Here is a 22,667-nt window from a genome sequence, read left to right as displayed (position 1 = left end):
CTTACATTCTAAATCCATTTTAATTAAAATACATTGATTGTTCTTTTATATACTGATAAGAATTCAAGCTTGTAATTTGATTCTATACCTATAATAGGGGATTATAAAACTTTGATGTTGCATGTTTCCAATTTCTTTCTAAGCAGATGTTCTGTACTACATTACATTCCACCTTTACAAACATCTGCACAAATTCAGAAAACAAGGAGCACATGAGCAAAGAATGACAAAAAGATACCTTAAAAATATGATCTCCTTCAAATGCCAGTTTTAAACATTTTTTAGAAGCTATGATGTTTGCCCTTCCCCGCTTAGCAGTCCAAAACTAGGTGAAATGAAAAGAAATCGTTTCCACCTGTCTCCTTACTGTTTGTATTCATTTTATTCCTCCATAAGCCCTGTTGTTAGGCAGCTCAAGAAAATATAGAGGGAAGGGCTTGCTGTTTTTCTGACTGGGTTCCTGATGTTTTCTGTCCTTAACGTAGGATGAAAGGCAAACTACAGAGAAAAGAATTAAGGATTGATCACTGACAATAATTTCTAGTAGCTCCAGCTATTAGAAGAATCAGATGTGATCATTTATATTGAGATAACACTGGTTAATTGTTTTGTATTTGCAATATATTGATGTGAAAACTGGTTTTATGTGGTGCCATACCATACCTTGTCATTTTTGCATTTTCTGACAAATGTTTTTTACCACTCCTATACAAGAGAGGTGAGTTCAAGTAGAAGTGGAATGTTGGCTCTTTTTCATGTGCCTTTGCTAGGATGGTAGTGCTGCTGCTAGAAATGCACTGGGGCAGTTTGTCATAACTGTGTGGTAGGCTGTGGGATGGAAATCTTATGTCTTAGTAATGTAATAATGGTTTAACTCTGGTCACTCAAAAATGAAATGAAACAGAGTTCTCTAGCAGCTGATTGTGGGTTTTTCTCTGTCACTGTCACCAAAAACAATTATTTTTGTAGGAAGAATCTTACTGTTAGGGTGCTGTTAAACATTTTGCTCCTGAAATGTAATCACTGAAGTTACTGTGTGTGGTTCCATAACTGTGTTGTATAATGGATAGCAATACAGTTCTGCTAACAAACCGATATGGCTCGTCTCACTGAAAATGAAGAGGCTTTCAAGTGGTAGTTATTTGATTTTAGGATGTTTATGTTAATTTCAAGTATTTTAGTATATAAACAGGCTTTCAAATTTAGTGTTTATGTTTGCTGCTAAATTGAAGAACATCCCTGTTGTATACCTGCGTTTTGATTTAGAGAGATTTCGCTGCCAAGGTATCTGCTTTTTTATGCCTAAGAATATGAAAAGTGTACCCAGAACCAAATAGTGCAAGAACAAAGCTCTTTTTAGCTGGGAAACAAACCAGCCCACATACAAGCTGTACTGCCATGTCCTGTAGGCTTAGCATTTTCAGTGAGTTGTATCATCATATCCCATATATTGCAGCCTGTGATGGATCATAAAATACCATTGTTTGCTTTTCTGTGTCGTGCTTAGGCCAGGCAATAGTCAGACTTTTTCTGGTTTATGAATGCTGATGGAAGGCATGTGTTTTTTTAGGTAGTACTTCCACAGTGGCAAAGTTGTCCTGTAGACTCGTACACTTCCAAAATAGCTGTCAGTATAGACTGAGTCGGTCTTAGGCAAATTTGGTAGGTTTGTGAGCATTACCCATCTCCCTTGCTCTCACTGGTAGGTGTACAGCATTTGGGCACTGTCTGTCCATGGGCTTGAAGAGACGGCGCAGAGTAGGTTAAGGTCAGCTTCCAGTGTTTTCAGATTCTCTTCATCACTGTGTTTTTGTCTGCTTGCTTTTTTTTTTTTTAATGAAAATTTAGGTGTTTTAGCAGTTATTGACAGCCAGTCAGGAAAAGGGCAACAAGGAGCAGAGTGTTCATCACCTGCTGACATACCTCTTGTCATACTGAGAGAAATACACCTACCCACAGGACGTGAAACATCGAGCAGACGTGATGTCCCCAGGATAACAAACTGCTGTCTGTTTCTTAAGAGTTGACTTTATCTTATGTGGTTTCTTATTAAGCTGTGAGATGCCTGCTGGAATGTAAAGCAAAATGTTCCCTCTGCAGAATTTCTGCTGACATGTAGGGAAAATCCACACAAGGACACCACTGACTGTATTTTCAACAGACTTACCAATTACTTACTTATTGATTATGTACGTTTTTTGGTAGGAAATGGTCAATAAAAGCAAGCTTTTTTTCACTTTTAGGTTAGGTTTTGTTTGTGCTCTGTCCTGGCTGCAGTGAACAAACACATTGGTTAGGTGGAGGATACAGGAGCTTGACCTGATTGCATAGATTTTAGACATTTTCTTGGATCTAAAGATGAAATTTTCACAGGAGGGAAAAACAACAACAAAAAGACAGTATCTGGAATAGAGGGAAAAGTATTTCAATTTTACTTTAATATGTATATTAAGATATGAAACTGTAGGAAAATATAAAATAGGTGATAAAATTTTGATTAAGTGTTCTCTTGGCTTTCAAATGTTGTTCTGGGAGAAATTATTTTCTGAATCCCAGTATTTAATTTTCTTTTTTGTGGAAGTGAATGTGTTCCATATTCAGAAACCTCATGAGTCAACTTATTTTCCACACTTCTTATTCATTAAAACATGAGATTTACATACATCAAAACGCAGGAAATTACAAAATGTCTGATCATATTTAAAATTCTTGGAGTTTCATTGTAATAGTATTCTCCTTGAAGAAAAAAACAATTTGACATCATGTTTCTTGGATTTTACTTACATGCTAGCTATTCTATTTACTCATCTTCTTACAGGGAGATTTACCCATTCTTGTATTTGAGCACTTGCTTATTGTTGAAGTATTCTTGTCCCACACTGAGGATCCCTGTAGTCTTCTGGGTTGCAAATCATAGTCTTGTTGCACCAGCTGACATAACAGGGCACACACAATTACACTACTGCAGCAGTGGACCTAAAAGAAGCATTCATATGAGGAACTGAGGAAAAAACCAAGAGCATAATGTTTTCTTCAGAGTTCGGCTGCTGTGTACGCTCCACCTTACAGGACTGGAGATCTGCACTAAGCTCTCTGGAGTGGAAACTCATTTCCATGTTACGTCTGCATGCATGCACAAGTGTGCGTGCACGTTTGCACTCCCCACAATGAGCCCGTCTCCAGGACGCGGTGGGATTCCCCAGCCCCGTGCCACAGGTAGGTGGACAGCAGCAAAGCTGTGGGGACAGGCGTGTGCCCAGGGTCACCCATATGGACACAGGAAGCACTGGCGGTCCTGGGGCAGCCCCAGGGTCTCATCCCGTGCTCAGAGCCCGGTGGGAGCCGTGCTTCACTGAGTGCTACTGCAGTTGTTAGTGGTGGGAGGGGAGGAAGCTCGCAAGTGCATTTTCTCAGACTGAAGTGTAAAATGGTATTGATTTGGGCTCTTTATAGACTCGGAACTGTTTTTTCTCAGTGTGATTTCATTTTAGAATAATTCACATGGTTGATATCACAGAGATGTGTTATAAGAGTGGTGTTCCTACATCTGATACTTCACGAACTGCTGCAGAGGAGGAAGATGCTGTTGCCTAAGCTCATGTTTTCTATTTAGTTTGCTATTAAACAAAGGGCTTGTAAATTGAACTCCTATTTTCCTCATAAATGATAAGAAATCTGGAAATAACTTCTTTGCCTTCCCTTCTGATGCTGACTATGCTAATGTTGTTAGTGCTGTGGGAGTGCATATGGGAAAGAGCGGACCCCAGAGCCTTCTGACTAATTAGGAGCTTGCTGGTTGGCAAGTAATGAATTATGAGTGAGCTGATACATGAATTACAGTTTTAACCCACAAAAAGTAATGTAGCTTTCTGTTACCTAGAGAATAGAGACTGACCTTGTGTTGTTTAAAGAATAGCGCATACGGATGCCATTGCTTGTTAGAGAGGAGGCTGTAGAGATGGAGTCCCTGGCTTGTTCTGATATTGGGCATTTTGATAATACTCCTGTGGGATTAGTCTGTAGTAATAATGTAGAAGGAGTGCAGATGAGTAAACACACAATATATAGCATTAGAAAGAGAGTAATCATGTGCGATTTAAAAAAGCAGAGATGAAACATGGAGACTGGGATATCAAGTTTAAGAGCTCTTTGCAGGACAGCAGCCTGTCATACACAAAACCAAATTAAGCAGATTAATTTGTTCCTGTTATGATTATGTTAAAAAGAAAAAAAGCTACAAAACCTTTCAGAGGGGCAAGCCTAATGAAACTGTTGTGTACTTCTAGATGACCTAATCTGTTAGTTAGCAATGAGTGTTCCTCACCGCCTCCCTTTGCAGCGCTAATACATCTCTTCTTTTCTGCCTACCTAGGAAGAGTGTCTAGAGGTCACTGTCTGTTGGCAGAGGTATACAGAGATTTGTCAAAATAGATGGTGAGAAGGAGCTAGCCTGGTCATTAATTTCCATGCCAGCAGCTGGAGGGAGCTGTGTAATCATTAGCTGGTTTAAACCACTTCGTGGATCATTTGTTCCACAGGTCACTTCAAGCAGCAGAGTATTTCCCAGCATTGGACTGCAAACTCAGAACCTATTTAAAAGATCGAAACACACAGCAGTATTATGGTATGGCAAAAAATTAGGCATGCTCAGTGCATTGTTGATATTCTCTCTACGTGCTCTAGCAAAGTGTTCGTTGAACAAAATTCTTAGACGGTTCTGAGAAGTAGATTGTACTACTGAGAAGTCAAAGGGAGGATTCGGCTTGAGAGGGAGGAGAGGAGGGGAATTCTCCTTCTGAATCCAGATCTCAAAATCAAGTAAACCCAGAATAAACAAGTAGAGCACACCAATCCAGCACCTGAGGTTGTAATGTGCATTGTGGGTGCAACTGTACAGTATTTTTGGTTGCAGTAAGTACAGTGAGTGACTTCTGTAACCACTGTGAATACTTGCAGGTATTTTATAAAACTGAAAATAGTGTTTTGTTCCATACTGTCTGTTACTGCTGTGAAACTTGTCTATATGTTCACATGAAGATAATCACATCTGTTCTATCTGAACTGTCAAAATAGCCAGATGTGCACAAACATTAGTGTGGAAGCTCAATAGCTTCCAAATAGTGCTTGAAACTTTTCTGATGCCAGCCAAGTTATATGCACGAGGTAGCTATGCTACTGTCTGCATCTGTTTGGTCAGGGACACGTATTGAACAGTCTCATAGTCTCTTGTCATCTATCTTATTATAATAAACCTTCCACTCTTGGAATAGTTACTTCAAAGTTAGACCAACCCATGCTACTGACTGAATACAATGCAGAATTTTTTCTTAGTAGGAGCTTTATAAGCACAGGAAAATTTTTACCCAAGCACTTAAGTCATACTGTACAGTGGTAGAAGTGTGAGTAACCGAAGTGAAGTCATCACCAGCCAGAATGGAAAGAACAGCCTGTCAGCCACCTAGAATGGAGCAGAAACCCTCCATAGGGTGATGCCATGTCTGCAACAGATTCAGCAGTTAAAGCAATATTGTAGTTGACAGCATACTCTACGAGGGCTTTAGCTCCTCTGAATGCATCCACCTGCCCTCTGGTGTTACTTCTATATTGCTCAGGCCTGGCAATTCTCGTTCAGGGCAGCTGTTCTTCATGTTAAGGTCATGATATATGAGGTTATCTTCTCAGTCATATGAGAAAGATTCTGAATGACCCTTGCTGTCATTTGTATGGTGCTTATTCTGTGCTTCTAATGCTTACGGGTGAACATATGAATGTATACAATGAACTTGCTTGTTTTTTGGGTAGCTCTTTGTCTCATGCTGCCATGGCAAGATTGCTAGTTCACTGCAGTGCTGACATACTGTAGTTTCAGTGCATACGTGGTGCTGTTTTTATCTGACCAGTTCACCTGGAAGCTGCACATTGGTGCTGACAAGGAACCAGAGAGACGACTGATCCTTCTGGAATGCCATCATTTTCAGAATGAATCTTTAGGACTAAAAGTACTTTTTTTCCAGAATATCTGGGAAGCTGGTAGTTTTAATGGATCTTCTCTGGAGACACTAGACACGGGAGATGAGTGTCTCATGGCTCTGGAATGGCTGCAGCTGTGCCTGTGTCCATTGACATGTCCAGCCACCTGAAATAAGGCCAACTCTTTTTCAGCGCTCGAGGCTGTCTGTTGCAGGGGGCCTGCATTTGTTGAGCTCTGTGAGAGTAGTTTGGCATTTTTGGAGAATGGCAAGTGGGCAAACTGCAGGAGAGGGTGTCCCAGACAGCACGTGACTATGGAAGACACCATAGTCTTTATACCTGATCAGCTGAGAGCTCAGAGTGTTAGTCTATTTGTGTAGGAATAAGCAATAAAACTGTTACAGTTTGATACATTTAATCTCAGTCTGGATTCCTATTGTGTTCAATTCTTCTGATTATCACCGATGTCTGCAAGTGGCCTCAAACTGAGTCTGAAGTTTTCCAGTCCCATTGTATCACTGTGTCTTTTATCCTTCTATTTAGTTATAAGCTTCTATGCTTTTTAAAGCATAGAAGTTCAGAAGGAGAAACAGAAAATGAGAGGAGATGTTTTAAAATGTGAAACAGCTACCTTTAGTTTAAGTGTCAGCGGGCCTTGTACTTATTAGCTCTGTATAGTATACTAGCACATTGGTATAGTTTTTAATAACCTTTACAGGACATGTGTCTTGTATTTATCTCTGTGCAAAGCCTTGTGGACAGAACTTGTGAACTGTAACATAAAGAATCTCCAGATGTATATATTATTTCTTATTAACATACACAATTATTTTCTTGGGAAGTAGATGAAATTTTTGAAAAGCAACATCTGTGTCATCATTTGATTTTAATAATGACAATATTTTTATTTCAACAGAGGAATTCAAGGGCTCGACGATAGTTGAATTAATGAAAAAAGAAGGCACTACCCTAGGGCTTACAGTATCGGGTGGAATCGACAAGGATGGGAAACCGAGAGTATCTAACCTTCGTCAAGGAGGAATCGCTGCTAGGTAACCACATTTCAGGATATGAAATACATTATAAGATGTGAATGCTTCAGAAATACATACTTCATCAGAAAGGTCACTAACAAATATGTGGCTGTATGCATCTGTAGTGGCAGGCCGTCAGACCAGAGAATCTCAGAAATGGCAACAGCTGGTCCCCCTCTTCCCTCAAGGCTACTTTCACAAAAGCTAGAATTACCAATGAGGTATTTAAAAGTTATCATGAGACTAATTAAGTTCCTGCTAAATTATAGAAATTTGACTTTTTTTTTGTCCTTGAATGTAAACTTGAGAGAAGGAGCATAAGATATTGAGGATAAAAGTAAAACTGAAAACCTAGCCATAATACTGCCATAATTTAATAAACAAGGCGGTTCATCAGCTTATTTTAAGATCATAAAGAACTCTAAAGTCATAGCTGCCTTACTAAAGAGGAAGATGAAATGCTGTTATTCATGAGTAAAACAGGTCAAGAGATAAAGATTAAGTTAAATCATTCCAAGTAACTGAGCAGAACATATGCTTTGGGGCTGTGGCCTGTCTCCTGTAGCTGTGATGTTAATTGTGAAGGCAACTGTTGTCTAAAGAAATAGTTCTGGAAGTATCCCAAAGAGAGAGAGAGAAAGATGGTGAGATGTTTTCCTGGATCCTGTGCCTAAACCAGCCAAATCATCCAATTCCTATATTGTACAGCTGTTTTTGTACATCAGAAATTAATAATGCAACAATGTTCTTTTAATATTTAACAAACTAGACTAGATTAAGTTCTTAAAGACCACTTTCTGTTTGAAAGATCAACTTGTTTTAATCTAAATGAATTGAAAAACCGTTTCTTGCCATTACTAAACAGTAATTTAAAGTAATTAGTTTGGTTCATCAGATCTGTCTTTAACAAAAAGAATATGTGCTTATTCCTAGGAGTGACCAGCTGGATGTAGGTGACTACATCAAATCTGTGAATGGCATCAACCTGACCAAATTTCGCCATGATGAGATCATCAGTCTGCTAAAGAATGTTGGCGAGAGGGTTGTTTTAGAAGTGGAATATGAGCTCCCTCCAGTCTGTAAGTAAAAGCAGAGCAAACTGAAACCTATGCAGAATAACAGATGTGTTGTGAGCACTGAGGTGGATGTGGTGGTGATCTTCTTTTGCTAGTGATTTTCTTATAATTTTTTCCTCTGGCTTATTGCAGAACATGGAAGCGATACAAAAAGCACTGGCAGTATAGGGGGATGCTCTCAGAGGTGCTCTGAGCATTAGGAGCATAAAACTAGCCAATGACAGAGCTGAGTCTTGTCAACTTCCACAATTTTTTTCCAATTTCTAATACTGGGAATTAGATTAGATGGATTCCAAGGCAAGACAATCCTTCATGTTATAGTAAAATCTGAGATGAGACCAATGAATATCTGACTTTTTCTTCCCTCTCTCCACTTGCAACACCTTCTGCTTTCCTAAATAAACAACATATTTTGGGATTTTTCCGGTCACTTCTAACATCAGTTTTAGGGAACATATTATTTCTGCGGCAGAAGACCCAGTGGAGTAGTCTACAGGGATAGGTAAAACTGCAAGAATTCTGTTAGTGAAATGAAGACTTCTTGTTGAGCAGGATTGTCTTCAAAATGCAAATATAAGTTGACACCGAAGTGAGAGTGCTACTGAATGTCTTCCTTGCCTCTTTTATTTGCCCTTTCTTTTTATGTTTATGTCGCTGACACAGTAGGAGAAAATCAGGGGGAATTAAGGCTCTCAGGTATTAAATGAAAGCCAGAGTAATGGTAATCTGGAAACCTGGGGCCTAAAATGAAGGAGTAAATGACAGGGGGCGGAACTAAGAGCCTTTAAAAGTGTGCGTGCTCTTTCATGCTGCTCACTGGAGGGGAGGAGATGAGGTTTTCTGGTGCTTGTCCAGAAGAAAACTGCAAAGCCAACTAGGAAGCTCTTGTCTCCTTAAGTAAAGACTTTGATTGCAATAGAAGACAAAAAATCCATCAGTCTTTTTGACGGTGCTCAGAAGAGAATGAACTCCCCACTGTTTTCTAGCAGCTGGAGAGTTAGTCTAATTACATATTTGGTTGCTTTTACGACCTCCCAACAATCGCCTTAGCATTTGGAATATTCTCTGTTGATTAGTGTTTGCCAGCAGTAAGGGAACTTCATATTCAAAAACACAGTGTTTGAGATGATGAAGTCAACTGAATTATTTTGCTAGAGATGTAGTTGTCATGTGAGAATAATTTGTTTTGCACTCACTCAAGTAGGCTTCCTTCACTTTCACCACTGTTGGCTAATGTGCCACTCTCATCTACAGAGGCAGGAGTTTGCTATGGTAAATTACAGTAGCAGTCATAATCATTTTGTTAAGTCGCTGGAACTTCTGATCCCTTCATACAAGCATGGCTAATAATGTTGGAGATAATCGGCAGTTCAGTTGTTCCAATTAAATCTGATGAACAAGCTAGACAAAGTGACTTCTTATAAACAGAAGTTTTTTGGTAGGTCATACAGTGAAGACGTGGCACCTCCTTTCCTGCCCCATACATAATGAAGTTCTACTGCTGTTGTCACAGCTGCCCCTCAGAGGGAGGGCTGTTTTGGTTTCTGAGTGGGGAAATGTCAGTACATTAATAATGATGGATTACATCTGGCTGAGCACTAGTAATCCCACTCTCCCTAGTGCTTCCTTCTCTGGCTGGCGGTGCTCACAGCAGGAGGATCCAGCTCCTATTTTCAGTACAAGCCACCTCAACGTTTCAAACTGGAACATGAGCTGTCTGCCTTGCATCTACCTCTTGCTGCTAACAGCTAAGGGCTTTTTTTTACCTCCCGGGATGAGCTTGGTGTGGAAGTGCAGCCACCTTAGTGGTCATTGCTGAAGTGGAAGGATGCTGGTGCCCTTCCTCACTGCTGAGCTACATGGCTTGCCTGTCCCCCAACAGAGGCCACGAGCCACAACAAGCAGATAGCAAGTGCAAATACAGCTTGCGCTGTGCACTGGGCTGCTTTCAGTTTATAGGGATAAAGGCAAGAGTTGTCATCTTCTCTCTGAAATTTCATCCTTTTCTGTCAGCGGCTTCTAGCTGAAGAAGAATTGTGTGGATGTTGGTAACACCATCCCGACCTTTGAGTTGTAGCATTAATTACTGCAAGACAAAGCAATGCTTTGGAGAGTCATCTTTTGCTTGTTTTTCTAAGGAAATGAGATTTATGTGATTTCACAGCCTTGTTTTTCTGGTTCCCTGCAGTAACTTTAAAAATTTCTGGTTATGGTCAATCAAGTTGAATGGGGATTGAAAGACTCCAGAAAAAAAAGTACATTCCTGCATGTTTTATAGAGGTAGGCACTTGGGCAGAAGGGTCTCAGGGCAGGAAGCACCCCAAGGGAGAGGCAGGAAAAGCTGGGGGGCACAGCTGCTCTTTGGGGCCACACATGGGCTGTCAGCATGCACCTCAGGGCATTGTAATGCAGACCTGGGAAACTAGGATTATTGCAGATTGGGGCATTTCAGGACATAAATTTTATTAATTCTGCACCTCACAGAGCATTCATTTTATACAGTTTTGTTGTTTTTTCTTTTTATCTTTCTGTGTTGTGCGATTTGGTACTAGATGATCTTTGAGGTCCCCTCCAACCCAAGTCATTCTATGATTCTATGAAACATGTTAAAAATCTTGACCTGCAAAGTATCTGGTAAAAAGTTATCTCAAAAAAAAAAAAAAAAAAGCATGAGTTTTAATAACAGATCTTTGGTCTGATTGTTCTGTAATAGAATCCAATTGTATGACCACAAATACAATGGCTAGCTTAGTTTGGAAAATGAGTAAATCTATCTGAATTTTAATAATAAAAACTGTGTGGATTTTTTTCCTTTTTTCTTTTTTTCTTTTTTTTAGCTGTACAAGGAACAGGTGTCATCTTCAGAACTGTGGAAGTTACCTTACATAAAGAGGGGAACACTTTTGGGTTTGTGATAAGAGGTGAGTTATTGAATGTGAACGGTCTCATTTTCTAAATCAGCAAAAGAAGCAATAAGATTCTATAGCACTTAGAAATTATTTCAAGATTTATGACTTCTAGTTAGTTAAAAAATCTCTGTGATTCATGTGTTACTTCTTCCATACATTAATGTACTGCTTTTATGAACTGCTCTAATTTTTGTTTATGGAACAACAATAATTAATCCTCTATGCCAAGAGCATGAACAACTTCATTTCACACCAAATTCCACTGCCACCAAAATCAGCAGGAAGTTGTTAAATACACGTACATGAAGTATGGGTTTATTTTTCAGTGCAGCAAACATTACAGAGCAGTAATTTTTCACAATGAGTTCAAATTTGGAGAGTAAAGCTTTTAAGAAAGTCATACACCTTTAATGAGTCACTCTGTAGAAACATTGTGTAAAGAATCATCAACACAATGCAATAAGTTGATTTTATTTTTCAAATAAAAATCGTGGGAGATTCATATTAATTGCTTCATCACATTTTGCTCTTTTTAGCCCATATATAAGTGTGCAAGCTGCAAGCCTTAGCACTTGGAAATGAGCTTTCATAAAATGCATAAAATGAAGGTGTGCTTTCTCTCACTTTTCTTTTTCTAGGTGGAGCACACGATGACAGAAATAAATCTCGTCCTGTTGTAATAACATGTGTTAGACCCGGAGGGCCTGCTGACAGGTACAATTCATCTTTCCCTTTAACGCAAGTGAAAGAGAAATAGAGAAAAGTGAATTATTTGGGATAGAAGTTAAGATGTAGAGTGAAGTAGATGTATTCTGTTCCTTTGAAATTTATGCATTTAATTGTAGTATTAATAACAGTAATAGGAAACCACAGTGGCTCAGCACATCACAGTGTGGTGTGAACTTAAATTAACAGAGTATCTTGCATGTTCCGAGACTGCTCATTAAACACTTGCAAAAAAATTAACCTAAAATAGAACAAATCTCTGTAATAGGTCAGAGCACAGTCTTTGCAGCCTTCAAACAAATGATGAAGCTCTTATTATGCTTTTTATATGCTAACACCACAACCTTTTTCTCTTGCACTCCAGAAAAATACTTTAATGTCTCTGGGTGTTGTTGTGCTGATATTTTAAGACCTTTATTGATATCTGCATATGAGTTCATACGTGACTTCACCTGGAAAACTTATGAGTATAGATGTGTGGTTTGGCCCAAAGAATAAGTTTTTGTGTAATATCACCTGTGTAAAGAAAGGATATTCACTTTCTGTGTTTGATTCATATTTTCAAATAATCGTATTTGTGTTCTTAATTCACTCAAGAAATTGGCAATAGGTTTAAAGCAGCCTGGTTTTCTATAGCTTACATTGACATTTTTGCACTTGGAAACATTGATTGAGAAGTAAATGTTTCAAGAGAGCTTTTGTCTTTAGTCCATCCCCTTCTTCCCCACGTTCGTCACCCTTGCCTTCTTGTTTTTCTCCCTGATTCTTAAGCTGGCAATGTTACTACTTCATTTTCTATTATAATTCTGAGTATGTTATGAGATAAGCCGAGAAGACAGTGTACATTTATAGACAAATTGCTTTTGGGTAGGAGGAAAAGAAAAATAGAACTATCCAAGTAGGAGATATTTTGAAGAAAGTGGACGTTCACATTTTGCAGTCTGCTTCTTTCCTCACGTGTTTGTAATACCTTGTATATATTTCTAAGAAAATATCTGTGGGGGAAGGTGTCTATGTGTGTATGAAAGAGTTGTGTGGACAAGGCAGAAACAAAGCATATGTTGAAGCAAAGCTATACTTGGTTGTTATTTTACATGACTTGATTACTTAGCTATGTGTTAAGCTGTTTTCCAGTCACTGACTTTCCAATTAAAGCAATTTCCTTTCCTCTGTGCCCTCTGAATGTTCTCACTGTCAAAGTAAATGTTAAGTGTTAAGAGGGATGAATGTCAAGAGAGGGTGTGAGAGAATTGCTTTTCATAAATGGTATTATCTCCAAATCAATTTGTCTTTTATTCATAAAGATCATTTTTTTTAATTTCCCTTCAGAGAGGGCACAATCAAACCTGGGGACAGATTGCTGAGTGTTGATGGGATCCGACTACTTGGAACAACACACGCTGAAGCTATGAGTATTCTCAAACAGTGTGGACAAGAGGCGACTCTGCTGGTCGAATACGATGTCTCAGTAATGGGTATGTTGAGGAGTGGGACTTTAGTTGTGAGAACCGTCTGTGCTGTTTTGCTGCCTGTTCTTGATGAGCTATTTTAGAATTGATTGTGACTTATTATGCTCCTAGCAGCACTGATATTCCCTTCTACACCGTATCATTAATCTTGGGTTCATAAAGAGGTGAGCAGTATTTTACTGCAATTTAGCCTTCTGACATGGTTTGTAGAGTGAAACCATAGTATGGATTCTAGCAAAGTAACTTTTCCGGTGACTAACTTATAATAAAGGTTAATGAAGTGTAAGGATTTCTATGTCACATGGAAGAGGGTTTACTTGCCCTTACAGGAATTCTTTTACCTTTTGCCATTGCAAGTTAGCAGCCAAGCCATTATAGAAAGTCACAAAAGTGCCATATAGTGGGGAAAAGTTGTTAAGAAATGTAGAGATAGCAAGTCGTGACTTGATAAATGAGCTTGCAGTTCATACAAACTACTGTTGAACTCACCAGTGAAACTGGAGGATTTTTTGGAAAGTCAAGGAGAGCAGGCGATTTTTCACAACAGTTTTGGGAATTAGTTATTTCCATGTGCCTTTGGAAGGTGTCGTATCCCTTCCTTTTTTGCAAGACAGAAAATGGGTGGCAGCAAGAAAAAGAAATACTCACCAGTCAGACTAAAGCATTTATTCTCTGGTTGGGGATCTTCTTTTCCTCCTCAGTTCCACAGTCAGATTTAAAGTCAAGTAGAAAATTGGCCTCATAGGAATTTGTGAAATAGCACTGTCAAACTTCAAAGCCTTGGGAAAGATTTGTACTTAGAAGAATGGTGTAAGATACTTGTTTATTCTAGAATAACTTTCTTTGTTCTTTTCAAGACACAGGTCTTTTTTATTATAATATATATATTTGTTTACTTAACTACCCAGAATAGAGTGACAGTTTTGTGTGGTGTCTGGCACGCACGATTCATGTCCAGAAGTGCAGTAAGAGCTCTGCATGTGGGCAGGAACCTCCTGTATGGAAAATGAAATGCAGGTGATCTTGTAACCTGAAGAGGACTAGAATTTAGGTGTTTTCAGTTGTTTCTTCTTTTTCTTTGGAAGATGATGAGTGACCGAGCCTTATCTATCAATAAAATTAAAACCAGATTCTTTGTACCTCAACAATCTCACCTTGTTTAGGTGAGACCTCAACAATCACCTTGTTCCAACCCCCCTGCCATGGGCAGGGCTGCCACCCACTCAGGCTGCCCAGGGCCCCACCCAACCTGGCCTTGAACACCTCCAGGGATGAGGCACCCACAGCTTCTCTGGGCAGCCTGTGCCAGTGCCTCACCACCCTCTTAGTGAAAAATTTCTCCCTGGCATTTAATCTAAATTTCTCTTTTGTTCCTACCTTCCTGGTAATTAAAGCATTATCCTATGGAAACTGAAGGAGGTCGAAGAATGTGAGGATTGTGGAGTCAGAAAGAAAAAAGGAGAAGGGAATCAAACACTGGGAAATTTATGTGATAGTGTCCTGCAGTGTCAGTGAGAAAAAATAAGGAGGGGTCTGTTAGGCTCTCTCTCTAATGCGTTACAATTTTGTTGGATTTTATCTACCTCCCAGCTCTTTTATTACTTCTTCCAATGTGCACACTATGTGTAGTTTTCCAGTGGTATTGTGAAAATTTTTGCTGGGAAGCCTTATTTGCTTTTTGCTGTTACATTATGAGTAGTCCATGTCGCAGAGATTGAAAATCACTCATCCTATTCTATTCTAATCAAATAGCGTTGACAGAAACAAACTTAATAGTTTAGTCTTCTAAGAGTAAAGCAACAATCCAAAAGTTCTATAAGAGTTTGGTCCATTTTACAGGATCCTTTTGCTATAAACTTTCAGTAGAATAACTTAGTTCCAGATGTACCATTATTTGCTTTAAAATCTTCTCTTCTGTTAGAAGATGGCTATATCCTATAAAGTAATGTTTGATGTGACCAGAACTGGAAAGAGACATAAAATATATTCTGATAGCATGAAATTGGAACTTAATTTGAAAAGGTTACAGTAGATGAAGAAAATAATCCTGGGCTATTTTTCAGCTACAGTCCTGTGGTGTGTCGCTGACATTTATACTCCTGTAAGCGTAAGCCATTTCAAAGGTGCTGTATTTCTCTGAGTTTTGTTCCTTCTCTTGAAGTCTTCAAGAGGTCACTTGGGAAGCTTTTACACTTTATTGGTTCTGGAACCGAGACAAATTTGAGTAAAAAAAAGCACTGAGGGGTTCTGTGAAGAGTATATAAATGCGTATATAATGTAGAAGATGTGGCTAGTCCCACTGAATTCTCTGGAGTTACACTTGTGTTAGCTTAAATATATCCCGAAGTATCTTGCTCAGCTGGGTCCTAGGAAGTAAACTTGTCAATTTGGGTCCCTGGAGAAAAGCAGAAAACAAAATTTCTGAGGAAATCTTTTATAACTTGTTCAAAGTTAAATTTGTGGTGGTGGTAGTCTTCCATATGCGACAGAAGTCTTCCAAAACACCTCCTCCAATCGTAAGTAGTATGGTTACTTCTTATTATTAAAGCTTCACAAAATTAAAATATACTATACTTCAGTGTGTGCAGAGGTGATGGGTGTGATGATTTGCCCTAAACCCTCCCTGCTAAAGTAGGTTCCCTACAGTAGGTAGCACATGAAAGCATCCGGTTGTATTTTGTGTATCTTCAAATAAGGAGACTCTACAGCCTCTCTGCGCAGACTGTTCCAGTGCTCCATCACCCTCACAGTAAAGGAATTTTTTTTCATGTTCAATATGGAAAAGTATGAAGTAAGTGAAATGGCTTTTGGAATAACAGATGCAGGACATATTCCTAGGGGTATGTTCAATGAATCTAGTTTCTCTGAAATCTGTAAACCTGTTACAGACTTGGTTTTAGGTAAAAACACTGTTTCTAAACAGATAATTACCATCTTATACTGAAGCAGCTGCTAGCGTTGACTTAGACATCTATCAGCTTGGACCCTGACTTAAATGTCTTTCACTTAAGTTAGCCATATGAATTTCATAACGTCTTACATCATAGAGTGGATAAGCTTTCTATCACACTTCTCTAAGAAACTGGTGCTTCCTAGTAAGAAAGAGTGTGTGAATGACTAATGAATATAGAATGCAATGGTAATAATAAGCTGCAAGCAGAGGTTCACATTGTCCCCCTATAAAGTGAGAAACAAAATCTTATCACTACATTTATGTGGAACTGGAGAAAATGCAATTTACCTTCAGGTTTCCCAAAAGCTGCTATGATACAGCTGGGTTGTCTGTGGTCTCTGTAGTTGGGGTTGCTTGGACATCTGCTTGGGTAGTCTTCCATACTTATTCTGGAAGGGAGCATTCAGGAAGGTTCAAAAGTAGTGGCTGCCTTGAGTTTAAAGTCTGGCCCATAGCATTTTTGCATAGCTCTAGTTCATCAGTTGCTGCTGTTGAGCCTTTTATCAATCTACTTTTTAAATCTTGAATGTTCTTGCTTGGGTAATCTTTCAGTTAAGGATCCTGTAGTTAATCAACACTATTAGTTACTGCCAGAACTCAGGCATAAAAATAAGCTTTTTTTCTTGTTGTTGTTAGCTATTTGTATCTGCGAGACACAAGATCTTCCTATCTCATCTTTTCACTTTTCACTGGGTGTTTCTTTGTTCAAGCCACATGTGCCTGTAATCTTCAGGAATAAAGGAACATATTGCTCATTCTAATTCCGTATGTTAATCTGGTTTATTTAACAACTCTTGTACTTATCTGAGCCAGAAGAGATTTGCTGAAATGTGTCACCCTGTAATTGTTCTGTGTAAAGATGGTCAGCTGGCGTTTCAGTCCTAAGTTACCAGAGTCACTCTGACACAGAACCACTCATTTTTAGCTGGAACAGCACCCTCAGTGTTCTGAATTCTGCACTTAACCATTGATATAACTTTACAGAAGGGGAATTATTCATGCAATCATTTGGTAGTAGATCTGACAGCAGTTTGACAGATACAGTTCAGCTTTTTGCCTCTTTAATTTCAGCCATTCAAAAAGGAAAAAAAAAAGGCAGTAATTTTATGAGAGTGAATTTTACAGAAATCTGCCTGAGCCTCCAATAATTCTCACAAAAATTCAGTGCTTGATGAAAAGAGCACTAGGGAAAGGAAGCTTGCATAGCTTAAACATCAGATGATGTAATCTGTGATCCAATGTAGACTTCAAGTGATTTTTGCAAGATGAGAAAGGTAGAAGAAAAACAAACTGTAAGGGCTGCCCCTTACGTTTCATAAAGCAATATAACTCAAGCGTAACCAGAGATGTGGAGACCTTTAAGTGTTATTGAGTTTTACAAGACCGGAGAACAGGAGCTCCAGAGACTCCAAGGGCAGACTCATGATCCTCATAAACCTTGTAAATGTTGGAAGACCTTGAAAGTAGGAAGAAAGACAGGAAGCCTGTAGTCTTCCACACTGCCTTTTCTTTCAATTTTTTATAAACTCAAAATTAACATTTCCTTTGTCTCTTACAAGTCTTTGACAGAACACTTAGTTGTTGTACTCTGGCATTTCACTGTGACTGAAGGTCTCCTGACTGTCACAGAGCGATGAACATAGGTCCCTTGAAATTCTAAATATAAATTGCTTAAACCTTTAAAGAACAGTTCCTGTCTTGTGTTGCTTCAGGGACAGATTGAGTGAAAATTAGTGTGCAAAGCAAGGGTCATAATACATGTAGCTGAAGTTCTACTATACTTTAAATACTGCTGCACAAACACATACATAAATTATGCCAGAAAACAATGATTGAAGATAAAGTTTTTCAGCGCCAGTTTGGAAATATCAGGGCTCAGATTGTCTGTTCAGTCTCAGTCCAGCTAGGTGTGCAGATCTCACGGAGAAAATCTCAGTGTCCCAAGGTCATTCTAAATTTCTTGGCTCTTCCTTAAGGCAGAAGATGACATAGACATCCCTCTGTATCGCTGTATTGCATAACTGTGAATTTGCTGTTTCCTATTATTTGTGTGAGCTTACATCCTTAATAGCACTGACATATTTTTTACTTACCATTTCTTAGGTTTCTCTATGAGGAGGGAGTCAAGAAGGAAAAACTCTATACGGTGTTATATCTGTATCCTAATAGTTTCTCAAATGAATGAGACCCTTTAAGTTCCAGTCTGCTCCCTATTAGCTGGGACCAGCTGTCCAGCACAATACATACATACTTTTCTGCAGACCATGCAGAAAAGACTTTAGAGACATAGACCAGCAGGTTTAAAAGTTGTTTGCTGGCAGCGAAGAAACATGAAGGTTCAGGATCCCTCTTGGCTGTCCATTTCATGCAAGTGTGACAGTTTTTCTCTTTTTTGTTCTTATCCTGTTTCTTAGTTGTACTAGTGTCTTTTTTTTTTCCAACAGCTGCATGAATTTCCCTTTCCTTACCGACCTAATTTGAGGGTTTTTTTTCTAGAAAATCCTAAATCCCCAACATACTGTTCTCTCTTGTTACAGACCAGTTTTCTCATCTGTCTTTTGCCAAGTATGGCCTAAGTAATTTCCCAACACATTTCTCTTTCTCACACTGCTGATTTCCCTCCATAAAATCCTTTTCCAGTTTTCATGCCTATCCCTCCTTAGCATTCTCTCATGTCCTTGTATTTTAGCAATCCATTCCCAAGTTCCTCATACTACAGCTTCTTTTCAGATTGGTCACCTTCTCATCTCAGTTCTTTTCCCAAGTTCCTCTCCTCCTTGCCCAAGAAGGCCATGTCTCCCCTTCTCCTGGCTTTCCTCTTGACTCTCAGTGCCAGATCTGTCAGGGAATGAGGACACATGGGGAACATGAATGTTCAGTTTAAAGCCCACTGAATTTTCTGTGTGGGATGACAAAATACAGTTTTCCCTAATGATGCTCTCAGACACAGCCGAGCTATTTCAGCTGAAATAACTTAAGGAAGAAGAAAATGCAGCCTGAGAGGTAACCATAATAAGAAAAAAGTGACACCAAACATTTAATCCATGGCCAAGTTGTAAGCCGTAAGCAATTAAAACCAAGGTGGTTTAATGAGAAAAGTCAGACAATGTTGAAAAGAGCTACAATTCCCAAGTAGATTTGCCCTGTAATATTTTTTTACTTTCTTTTCTGTGACTGATTATGATTTGTTGTTACAATTCCATAGCCATGTTCCTACTAGATGATTAAAGAAATAAAAGGAGAGTCATCATGTTTTATAAGTATTTCATAAATCTTATAGATATTTCTTTCTTTATAAACTTCTCAATCATCCCTAAAGAGAAATAAATGGAGTTTAGTAGAACTATATAAGTTACAAATTACTCTAACAGCTCCAATTAACATTTCTCTCTAGTGCTTTTGAAACCATGGACTTGTTAAAAGCAGCTTAATAAACATTGCTCCATACAGGAGAAAAAACTTGAAAGGTGAAATGAGATGTCTCTCTAGCTGAAAACTGAAAATACAATTTAAGTGTCATAAATAACTAGGAAAGGGTGTGGGGGCCATTCTCTTCCAAGTTCCACTTACATGAAAATATTCTTCATTTTCTTGCTGGATACTGACAATGGACGAATGCATCTTCAAAGACTTGTCAGGAAGGTGAATCCTACACTTGTATGCAGTTAGTCTGAATAAAGTACAATTCAGAAAATCAGTCTGAGATACCTAATGCACTTCATGACAGACATTAAAGTAGAGCCTTCCTAATCTGTTGTGCTGTCTCCCCACAAAGGACATGGTCTGAATCTGTAGATGTTAATTCAAGAGTATGGACACTCAGAAGGAAGCAACCTCCACTTACAAATAAAAATGTTATTCTGCTTCTTTTAGTAAGTATTTGAAAACAAGCAGTAGGGGGAGGAGATGGCTGTAATAACCTGTCTTCTCCACCATCCATGCTGCAAGTGGAGGGAAGGAGCCAATAAACCTCATATGTGTGTTTCTTGCTGGTTTGTTGGAAAGAAAGCTTTTTACTGTACATTTAGTTAATGACGGGAAAAAGATTGATCAAATCTTTCCACACTGCATGAGGGCTATCCAGATGTGCTATGAAATGTAGTGTGAAAGAATTACCATCTCTGCTACAGGCTCATACCTCTGGTCAGATGGAAGCTGAGAGGTCTTTCATTAAGTTGGCTTTTCTGTTACTTAGTATGCTGGTCAACAGCAATCTAATCAGAATAATGATGTAACCTGATTCATACTGCTATTAAAAAAAAAAAAAATTGAGCAGGTAGCTGAAGTACTTAAATTCAGAGTGCAGGTGTGAAAGTTTTACAAAAAGGATGATAATTAAGCTTCCTGGAGATTAAAGGATCTTCTGCATGTACTATGCAATTCAATGCAAGAGTAACTCGGTAATCAGAAAAAAATCCAATTAAAAAATCCAACCTTAGATTTGGCTTAGTGGCATAGCAGTCATCCAAGAGACTAAGGAATAAAGGACAGATTCTGTTTTCTGTATGTTAGAGAGAACTTGGGCTATAACCCTGGAAGCTGGGTCTAAAAAAAGCCCATCTATGAGGAAACAGCAGCATCAGCATAGGAACCAATCCTGTTTGTGTTCCACAGAGAGGAAAGCACTACATGTCTCCCAGGACTTTCTGTGAGGGAGGTGTTTAAATTATCCAGAAATAAACTAGTTCATTTTCTTGATGTTTTGTCATCAATATGATGCATCCAGACTGTGCTAACGGGTTAGGTCAAGGGGAGAAAGCTTCAGAATCACTTCATTCATTTCTTGGAACACCTTTGGATGCAGTAGGGCAGATTCTCATCCCTTTGCTAAGGTTCATGTTTTATTCTTCATTTTACAGAACGCTTATGCTGAAAAAGGATGGATTTTAGAATATGAATATTTTTAGGTATTTTGCCTAAATGTTGAATGTCTTAATTAGTGGCTTTCTGGTGCAAAACTGGTATGAACGAGATCTGAAGGAGATCCTTTGAGGTTGCTCCATCAAGTATTCATCACGTGGGAGATGTGTGCTGCTCAGAAAAGATAGTACTGAGACTTGTGAGCTGGAAATGTAGGTAGCGAAAAAAAATCGATGTCTAAGCTGAATGGCTTATCTTGAAATCAACAAAGGTACTCAAAGATAATTGCACCAGTGGCATTTCTTACAAAGTGATTTTGTTGCACTGAATTAGACTTCCAAGGCTGTTACTCAGCTGCATGATGAGTGAAATGTTATATTCTGTGTATTTGCTATTCAAATCACGTTCCCCTACAGTAATATTAAAAACCCATAATAATCTTGTTTTGCATCTTTTTCTAAATACATGTTTACCATGCTTAGTTCATTTAAAGAGATCGTTTCACAGCCTGTGAACTCAATATTTAGTAGTTTGAGGAAGCAGTGTTAATAAAAAATATTCCATGTATTAGCCTGTGTTCAGCCAAAAAAAATCCTTGGGTTTTTCTTTTTTTTTTTTAAATCGATTTGATAGTGACTAGTGGTGTTTTACTTTCTGTGAGTCTCATGCTTTCATTGGTAGGGAAACTGGACAGAATGTTCTGACAGCTGTTATTGACTGATCATGTTGCTATTACAGTGTAGATGCTGGAGGACTCTAACAAAAAGATGTTTCTGTTAATGTGCATTCAAAATAAACCAAAGGCAAGCACCTGACCTGTTTGCTTCTTAGGGCAGGAGGAGTTAGGAGTGATTTTAGAAAGAGTACTTATCTTAACCGTTCACCAGTTTCATCTTTAGTTGCAGATCTGACACTATCAGGATGGTAGTCATGGTTCACTGCAGCCAAAAAAAAGTGCTGAGCCCTCCTGAGGTGAGCAGTGAAGGATAAGACAGCTTCCCAGGGCTGCAGGTAAAGCTGTGGCAAGCGGAGGCTGCTTCTTCCCTGTTTTGTGCCTCCAGACATTTCTTCCCTGACAAAGTTGTATTTTGACATCCTGAACCCCCACCAGTATAGAAGCAGGCTTTCTTGTAAATGAGTCAAGTCAGGTGATGACCCAGATCCTCAGGTTACCTGCATGAAATTGGAGGCAGAGTAGGGCTTTGCCAATAGACAAAAGTGGCCATCGGGCATTGGAAGCAATGAGTCTCTGAGGATAAAAGGGACAGACAGTGGATAATAAGGAAGAAAGGGCTTTCTAGGGCGTGTTTTCCTCTTGGATTACACACAAGCACAAATAACCCATACTGCCTCTGAATTGCAGTGTTTATTTCACTTTTTTTTCTGGCATATAATCTGAAAGCTTTATGCATGAAAGGATGGTGTATGTATGCCTTGAGGAAGAACTTTGGGACTTACTTCATGTGGCTTAGAAAATCCCTCCACACTTTCTTTAAAAAGTCCTGGTTGGGTTTTTCTTTATCCTTTATTTTGTATCCAAAAGCTATTGCTGATTCAGGTTATCCTGCCCAAGTTCTTAATTGAAATCTGAAGGCCTCAAGCAGCTTAGAAGGAAAAAAAAAAAAAAAAGAGAGAGAGAGAGAGAGAAAGAGAGAAAGAAAGAAAGAAGA

The 22,667-nt window shown here is 38.8% G+C and overlaps 1 protein-coding gene across 6 annotated transcripts in view; it reads left to right on the top strand.

Moving 5' to 3' along the window:
• GRIP1 (glutamate receptor interacting protein 1) overlaps window positions 1–22,667 on the top strand; it is a 303,721-nt gene that overhangs the window by 223,438 nt on the left and 57,616 nt on the right. For all 6 annotated transcript variants that reach the window (XM_021385102.1, XM_021385101.1, XM_021385104.1 and 3 more), the window contains exons 3-7: window positions 6,887–7,022; window positions 7,938–8,083; window positions 10,918–11,001; window positions 11,628–11,703; window positions 13,045–13,190. In XM_021385102.1, coding sequence (XP_021240777.1) covers window positions 6,887–7,022; window positions 7,938–8,083; window positions 10,918–11,001; window positions 11,628–11,703; window positions 13,045–13,190 — 588 coding nt within the window. The remainder of the gene's footprint in view (window positions 1–6,886; window positions 7,023–7,937; window positions 8,084–10,917; window positions 11,002–11,627; window positions 11,704–13,044; window positions 13,191–22,667) is intronic.

The sequence above is a fragment of the Numida meleagris genome, chromosome 1 (assembly GCF_002078875.1).
Source record: "Numida meleagris isolate 19003 breed g44 Domestic line chromosome 1, NumMel1.0, whole genome shotgun sequence".
Taxonomy (NCBI): Eukaryota; Metazoa; Chordata; class Aves; order Galliformes; family Numididae; genus Numida; species Numida meleagris.
This window is presented reverse-complemented; position numbering and strand designations above follow the sequence as displayed.